Genomic DNA, 7930 nt, shown 5'->3' on the forward strand with positions numbered 1-7930 from the left:
TGTCATTTCCTGCAGGTAATAAACAATTTACGTACAGTTTTTTTTTTACATATTTTAATTGAGTTTTTTTTTAAGGTCATTGACATTAGTGGAAACAAGTTGTGAATATTTATAGAATGTGTAACAGCTTTATCAATAACTAAGAACATAAAGAACTACACAGAAACAACAATATATGTCAGTTAGAACTGAAATCAGAATTCCTGGTGAAACTCGTGTCACTTTTAGTTTTTCTTGATAGACGGCTGGGCTCTGTCTCGGATGGGAGTGCTGAACTGAAAGAAAGTTTTTGTGTTTTCTGGTCCCAGTGAGAAGAACCTGTCACCTTCTGGTGGCAGGAACGAAGGACTGCTTGACGGTGAGCGCTGATTGAGTAAACCTGATTGAAATAATGCAAAGATTTTTCATATTCCGTGCTTTACAACAGCTGATCACATCTGAACCATTTTGGTCTCAGTGGGATAAAGAACTCTTGACCCGATTTTACTTATGCAGGGTAAAACACAATTACATTAATTAGTTTAAATAAGGAACCATTATACTTGTTTCTACACATTGCTTTTTTTTTTTCTCGCCTGACCTGTAGTGAAAGGGTGGGAAATGGGATCTTTCTCTCCCGTTCCCAGCGTGTGCATCCGTAGTGAATCGAGCAGTCCCTGCATCTTCTGATATTGCCTATTCCGTTCATTCAGTCGTTCCAGGACCTCACCGTACTTGCGCTTATATTCCTCCAGCACCTGGAGAATGTCAAAGTTGAAAATGATGCAAAAAAAAAAAAAAAGCATCCCTCTCATGCTTCTATATATAAAGTACTGTGATCTTAAACTTTATCACTCAAACGTGTAACCACAAAACGTTTTTTTACTATGAAACACTATTAACATTCAAACAATTAGTTTTTTTATATATTTAAAAACATTTATTCCTGTAATGACGGAGTTTGTAATGTAATAACAAATGGTTGCTTTTATTATCATTGATGTGCTAATATTGTGTGCAAACCGTTATACATTTTAAGTTGTTGTTTTTTTATGAACTTAGAGATAAAAAGAACAGAATTTACTTTAAATACATTTTTATAATAATATAAGTCTATAGTCACTGGATCAATTTAAGGCATCCACTTGAAACGGATATAGTTAACATATTTAGTTAAAAATTTTACATTTTTAGTCATATTGACTGTTCTTCTAAATGAACACAGAGAGTGGGCACTGGTTTGATGGCATTTTGGGACCTTTTTCAGTGAGGCAATCTCTCCTCTTAATGCATTTAACTCCAGATCTTTGCTCTGGCTCTGCTGGATCATACACTTCTCCATCTGAAGAACCTGTCCTCCAGCCCTCGACAGATTGTACTCCATCAGCATCCTCTCCTGGTTTACCTAAAATAAAACAAACAAAAGTCAAAATCTGAAAGGAGGTGCATTAATCCCAACGTCTGAAGTTTCTGAAGGCATCAGACCTGGTATGTCCAAAACTCTAGCGCTTTATGACTGACTTCCAAAACTGTTTCAGGCTGTAGTCCGACCAGCACCATGGCCTTGTATTGCTCTGATGGTGCCAGCTCGGTCCTAAAACGTCCAGTTTGCCCGAGAGCATGGAAGAGCAGGCGGGGCAGATGGCAGGAGTGCGACTGAACTCCTCTGAACCGTGTTGATCACAGAAGATGTGAGAGCATGCCGTGACCCACGCGAAGCCACTCAGCTTTGCGCGGCATTTATGCGAATTACACAGCAGGGTGAATGTAGATGCAGACATGGCGGCTGTTACGGAAGGAAACGGAAATTTAAAGAATTATATTTCTATATTGATTTACTGGCTAAGCTGAAGAAAATTATAAAACGTTAGGCTATGTGCGCGCTTACGTGTAAGCTAGCAGCGCGGGAAAAGTATTCCCAAGCGTTCTTAGTTCTGTTCGAATTTGAAATCAAACTATCGCGGCTTTAAAACTATATATCTCTTCACAAATAACTTTTATAAACCCAGGGTAGTTTACCGAGAATTTACACGTGCGTTGTTAATTATTTGCAGGCAGCCAGTCAGTCACAGGTAGAGCGCCGCGCGGGATTTGACTGCCCTCATCTGATTGGTTGCTGACTGAGCGAACTGCAAACAAACATCGAGTAGAACAGGCTTAAATAATGTTAAAGTACTTCGAAGAAGACGAGGGAGAAAAAAAACCAAGCAGGTTACTACATTGCACTTCCCAAAATATGTGGTGGTTTGGTCTAGGGAAATAGGAAACCTATTTCATGATAATTTCCTATATATCCCCACTTTGGCGTTGTTTACATTAGCTACTGTCACCCAAAATATGAGCAAACATGAAATTACAAAATGGTACCTCCCCTGAACATCAGTAAATGCAAGTCAATCGATGTTCTGGCTGGTTTGACTGAACGAGAAGCTATTTTAGTTATACAAATGCAAATTCTTAGATTAAATGTTTGGATGAATGCCTAAATGTATGCAAATCAGCCAAGCACGTTTTCACAATTCAATCAAAAACAAAAAATGTAAATTAAACCATTCCAATCTGGCAACACTCTTTAGTACTGTATGCAATAAATGAACAAAAACAGAAGCAATGCAACAGATGCAATTGAACCATGGTAGGGTTTCTTTTGGGTTTCTCGTCTAGGGGTACTGGGGTATATAGAATTTTTTGGACTTTACTACATTAAACAACAAAATGTTTCTCAAAGGTCCCTCTTCACTCTGGAATATTATCCCAGACTATATTTTCTCTAAAGTTGGTGGCCTGAATTTTCTACTGCTTTGTAATTGTAATGTTTCAAAGATGCCCATCAAACTTTCTCATTTTCATAAAAAGATGCTCTTGTCCCTCATATACAAGCTTTTTCTCCACACCGATATTATTTATGGAATCTGAATATTTTGTATAAGAATGAATCTTTAACAACAGCTTTAACAATCTCTTCTAAGTTGGACACCTCTTTAACTCACAAGGCAGACTTTATAACTATTCCGATTTCTTACAGAAATATAATATTCCTGTGTCTGCCAATGAATATGCTGTAGTTTTCAATGCCATTCCTTCTGGTGTATCCTTTCTGTTGCTATAGGTACCACGTCCCCCTGGCCATGCGCTAACTCTCTGTCTTTAACTGACACGATGATCGGGAAAGTGTGCTTCTCTGTAGACCAACAAAAATATAACTAGAAAATCTGAGCTCTCTTCCAGAAAGAGATAGCAACAATCCCTTATGTAATTCCATACTGGAAAATTAAAGTGGAGAATACACCTTGGGAGAAAGTATGCACTCTGCCTCATAAATATCTGCTTACCAATAAAATAAAGGAAATAACATTTAAGCTGATTCACAAATGTTACCCTACTTAGATCTTTCTTAAGAAATATAAGTCCGATATTGAAGTGAAGCGCAGTTTTGTGATTCATCTGAAGAAGACTTCATTCGTTTGTTTTGGCTGTGCACCTACACAGAAACATTTTCATCACATTTTTTAGCATTCATCCAATCTTATTTTGTGAGTGACTTTTATTTTTGTTTAAGAGATGCTTTCTTTGGAACATATGACTACTCAAAAGAAAATACAGGGAAATATTAGAGAATTCATTTGTGGTTTCTGTTAGCTAAATTTCATATTCATAAACAAAAGTTTACTGGCTCTAAACCTCAGTTAAAATTTATTTGGACAAATATATGGAAACTATAATCTGTGTATAAAACTGTATTCATCCTTTGTGTCTTAAGATGTACACTCATTGTTTTATGTTTTTTTTTTTTTTTTTTAGGCAAATCAAATCTGAATGTATATTCTTTTGTTAGTAGTGGTATTATTTTATTATTATATAATATTTATTATTATTATATAATATTATATATTTATTATTTTAAAAAAATAAAAAAATCAGCGCGTGACTTCAGTGACGTCACCGAACTTTTAGAACGTGTCGCCCTACTATTTAAAGGATTCGAATTTTAGAACTCATTTTGTTGGTTGAAGTTTTAGTGTAGTGTTTCGCTGAGTGGAAAAAACAACCTGTTGTAATGGGACTGTTTTCAAAACTAAAGAAAGCGTTTAAAGGGGCGTGCACACGAACCCGACCCCTGTGTGCTGCTCAAATACTCCCCCGTCAGGCCGGAACGCCATCCTCATCCTCACGATGAGACGCCTGGTGCTGCTGCCGATGAGATAGGGAGAGAAGAGGCAGGGAGACCAAAGTTCTGGGGATGTCGCCTTCTTCACTTTTTCCGCCGAAAAGCTGGGAAATACAACCTGGCCAAGGCTGAGGAAGTCTGCCAGAAGGAGGCGGCATTGTATCGGAGACTTAATGATGGTAAAATCACAGACGATGATTGAAGTTTTGATTCAAGGGAGATTCTTTAATTAGGGAATGTTTTGATGTTTTTGTGTACAATTGAAAAAAAAAAATCACTTGTTCACATACTTAAGATAGCACTGTCTAAATCGTCCATAATTGTTACTGAGCATTTTTTCCACTTCGTGATTAATATTCCATCTGTAGGTCAGACTTTCTACAACAGGGATGTGTTGTTGTCGAGATCCATGATCATCAAGACCCTCCAGTCTCTGAAGTCCTCCCTGCTATAGAGAAACTGCTGGAGCCGGACGTCCCCAACAACTGGATGTCAACATTCCAGCTAGTTTGAATGAAGAGGACAAAGTGGAAGAGCTGGCCAAGGGTAAGTTTACTGACATTATAACCCCATTCTCACTTTCCCGGTGAAGGGATTTAGTAGGCCTCATTGCCAAGCCTGACAGTAAAAATCTTGATTCAGAAACACATTCATGTAATGTAATTAAAAGGTATACTGTAATTTGAGTGTGCAATATTTTATTCATATTACTCGTGTTCCCTCTTTAGATCAGATTTGTCTGCAGGATAATTGCACTGAAGACAATGAAGTGGAGGAGCAAGACGACAGTACGAATATTAAATATATGAATATTAGTAGAAATGATAGAATGCGTATTTTTTGCTAACTGCATTTGTTTGTCTTATAAATAGATCACGTATTCTGGCAATACGAATTTGGGCCCCAGCTGGGTAAAGGAGGCGGTGGCTGTGTGTATGCAGCGACTCGCTGCACGGATGGCCTTAAGGTTTGATTTTTTTCTTTTTTTACCTATGAAACCTTCCATACTTGTTTGGTATTGGTGACTGGAATGATCTCTGTGCACCAGATAATTGACTGTTCTAGCTTTGTTTGAACAGGTGGCTGTGAAGATTGCCGAAAAGACTCCAGATATGCCATATATCAGAATTGTGAATAGCTTGTGCTCTCTATAATGTTGCTTCTCAGTCGTTGTTTTCGGTTTCTAGCGTCTTATATCATGTGAAATCTAAGAAACCACCTTCAACTAAACATCATGCTTTCTTTTAGCCTGGCCATCCCAGTCGCCTCCCTTGGAGATTGGCCTTACACTCTTGGCCAATGAGGACCCCAGCTGCGTCCATACATAATCAAACTCCTGGATTGGCAGGACAACCCGGACTACTATGTCATGGTCTTGGAGCGACCCATGCCTAGCATGAGCCTGTTTAGTTTCGTGAAGGTCCGTCAAAGGCTCAGAGAGGGGCAAGCACAACATTTTATGTGGCAGGTCCTTCAGGCCGCTAACATTTGCTGCGTGCGGGTCTTCCATAGAGACATAAAACTGGAAAACCTCCTGGTGAACCCAGACACATTGGAGGTTAAGTTGATCGACTTTGGATGCGGCGAGCTCATGAAGGACACTGACTATGTGACCTTCAGTGGTAAGTTTTACGATTTGCTAGCAGGTCGTTTAGCTCCCGGAAACACACCTAGCTGTAGAAATGCATTAAATATCCAAACCCCTTTCTTCCAGGTACAGAAATATTCTGTCCACCGGAGTTCAGTATCAACGGCAGCTACCATGCAAAGCCGGCGACGGTTTGGTCTTTAGGGATCCTGCTGTTCGTCATGGTGTGTGGTTATTATCCAGACGACGAAGACCTGCAAGAGATCAGCAAGAATACGTGGTCCGAAACTGATCTGTCAAAAGGTAAGATCTTCATCAAAGATGACCAAATATGAAAGTATGCTATTTAGAAACGTGATATAAAAAAGTGGAACATACAAGTTCATAATCATCTCTCAACTTTTTGACCAGAATGCTGCCAGATGATTTGTGATTGTCTGCAGCCGGATCCCCAGCAGAGACTTCTTCTGGAGGATATGCAGCTCCATGACTGGTTTATGGTACCAAGATTAGAATTTGCTAAATGTTGTTTTTTTTTCATATTTGCTCCAAATGTCATGTATTAAGATAAAATAACACTGATTTATGTTTTTGTTTCAGGTCGTGGAGTAAGAAGTGCCTGGCACCTTGAAGTGGCATCATTTATATTTAGAATTTGTGTTAGATAAATATGTGTTAAGACAATTGTTTTAAAATATTATCTGAGATAAAGTATGATATAGTAACAGTTACATAAGTATAATATATTCTAAAAAAAAAAACCTGAAAAAATAAAAAAAAAAATCTGAAAAAAAAAAAAAAATGTATAGAAGTATAAGAATAGAGCAAGTAGATATAAGTATGATATTATAATCGTTTTATTTCGATGTTAAGTATTAAGATATTTGTAGTTGTATTAAGACATGTATTCAATGTGTTATATTACCAAATGCAAAAAAATAAATAAAAATGAATAAAATCAAAAGAAAATACATTTATTCAGCACTACAGTCATCCATGACACAAACAATCAGTGTAGACTGTACAGAAATATTCAGAAATGTCAAAATGACATAACTCATGTACACTTCACACAAAAACACATCCCATGTTAGCTTGACAGAATTTTGGATTGGAGTTGAATTGAATCAAAACTGTGTATGCCATGTCGGTTGACAACACATACATTGTACACACATTACGACATTAGCCACTTCCACAAATTTCAGTACAACTGACTTGATTATAAAGCTGAAAATGTATGTATTCCTTTGTGATGCCAACTATATATTTATTTTGAAATGCTCAAAGAGTTTTATATATTTATATTGGTAATTCAGGTGATTCCAAAGGTTTTCTTTCCGTATATGAAATCCCTGCTTAAGGTCACAGTTAAATCACCAGTGCTGCATCTTTGGAACAGGAGCCAAACATGATTAAATGTAGGCATAATAAAAATGACAAAAATTGAATAGAAACACAGAAAACATCACATCAAAATGTCATGTAGTTGCTGCTCAGTAGTGACATTACCACGATTAACAGAAGCACCACGTCCCAGCCATAAATGAGCACAGTTTTTACAGCTTGACTACATCCAAAGTTTTTTCCCCATTAATAGACCTGTGTCACGGTGTGTTTCAAGGAAGGAGCACTCGACGAGAATGTGACATTAACAGTTTTAATCTTCTACAAACAAACTGAATATAACGAGATCGGACAAACTGAACTGAAATAAACAGGAACTATATACACGTGACGTCCTTACCTGTCCATCATAACACATAACGCTTGATGATTTACAGTGTGGGGGGGGAAGGGAACCAAAAAACAATACTCACGCTGGCAAGTGACAAACATCAGAACGAATACAATACGCAAGGATAGCGAAGCAAGTAGAAGCAGTACTGAACAGCAACAAAATGGGGGCTCTATCGCAACATCCCAGTGAAAGATCAAGTTACATACTTAGGAATTCTAATTAATGAAGATAAAATAACAGGAAGTAAATTCAATTGACACTTTAATAGCGAAAACTCAAAAGAAGTTTAACTCATGGTTGCAAAGAGCCTCATCAATAAGAGATTTTGGTGTTAAAACAACTCTTTAAGAGTTAAATTCAACACTGGACCCGAGTGTATTTGGTCCCACTCAGATTTGGTGATAAAATGACCCTTAAAAGTGTCCGATTTTCAGAGTAAAATTAACTGCGATTG

General features: G+C 37.5%; 2 protein-coding genes and 1 long non-coding RNA gene across 3 annotated transcripts; 2 read left to right on the forward strand and 1 right to left on the reverse strand.

Annotated features, from left to right (window-relative positions):
• Positions 1–65: 65 nt before the first annotated feature.
• Positions 66–2367, reverse strand: LOC122349348 (E3 ubiquitin-protein ligase CCNB1IP1). Its single transcript, XM_043245362.1, is given in 6 exon segments — positions 66–379; positions 581–737; positions 1238–1384; positions 1465–1577; positions 1580–1765; positions 1868–2367. Coding segments are annotated over 5 exon segments (753 nt in total). The 5' UTR covers positions 1761–1765; positions 1868–2367; the 3' UTR covers positions 66–224.
• A 2260-nt stretch (positions 2368–4627) lies between these two features.
• Positions 4628–5111, forward strand: LOC122348452. Its single transcript, XR_006251327.1, has 3 exons — positions 4628–4693; positions 4876–4935; positions 5020–5111. It is a non-coding gene; the product is annotated as an uncharacterized LOC122348452 (long non-coding RNA).
• Positions 5112–5516: 405 nt separating this feature from the next.
• On the forward strand, positions 5517–6468 carry LOC122347893 (serine/threonine-protein kinase pim-1-like). The gene is made up of 4 exons (XM_043243157.1): positions 5517–5769; positions 5862–6038; positions 6147–6235; positions 6336–6468. The coding sequence occupies exons 1-4, from the start codon at positions 5517–5519 to the stop codon at positions 6345–6347; spliced, it is 531 nt and encodes a 176-aa protein (XP_043099092.1). The 3' UTR covers positions 6348–6468.
• Positions 6469–7930: the final 1462 nt, after the last annotated feature.

The sequence above is a fragment of the Puntigrus tetrazona genome, chromosome 7 (assembly GCF_018831695.1).
Source record: "Puntigrus tetrazona isolate hp1 chromosome 7, ASM1883169v1, whole genome shotgun sequence".
Taxonomy (NCBI): domain Eukaryota; kingdom Metazoa; phylum Chordata; class Actinopteri; order Cypriniformes; family Cyprinidae; genus Puntigrus; species Puntigrus tetrazona.

What these genes read in the sequence shown, in the direction of transcription:
- LOC122347893 (XM_043243157.1), top strand. Translation starts at nt 5,517, where the DNA reads ATGGTCTTGGAGCGACCCATGCCTAGCATGAGCCTGTTTAGTTTCGTG. An exon ending in TGACTATGTGACCTTCAGTG is followed by an intron (nt 5,770 to 5,861) that starts GTAAGTTTTACG and finishes CCTTTCTTCCAG; the next exon opens with GTACAGAAATATTCTGTCCA. An exon ending in CGAAACTGATCTGTCAAAAG is followed by an intron (nt 6,039 to 6,146) that starts GTAAGATCTTCA and finishes CTTTTTGACCAG; the next exon opens with AATGCTGCCAGATGATTTGT.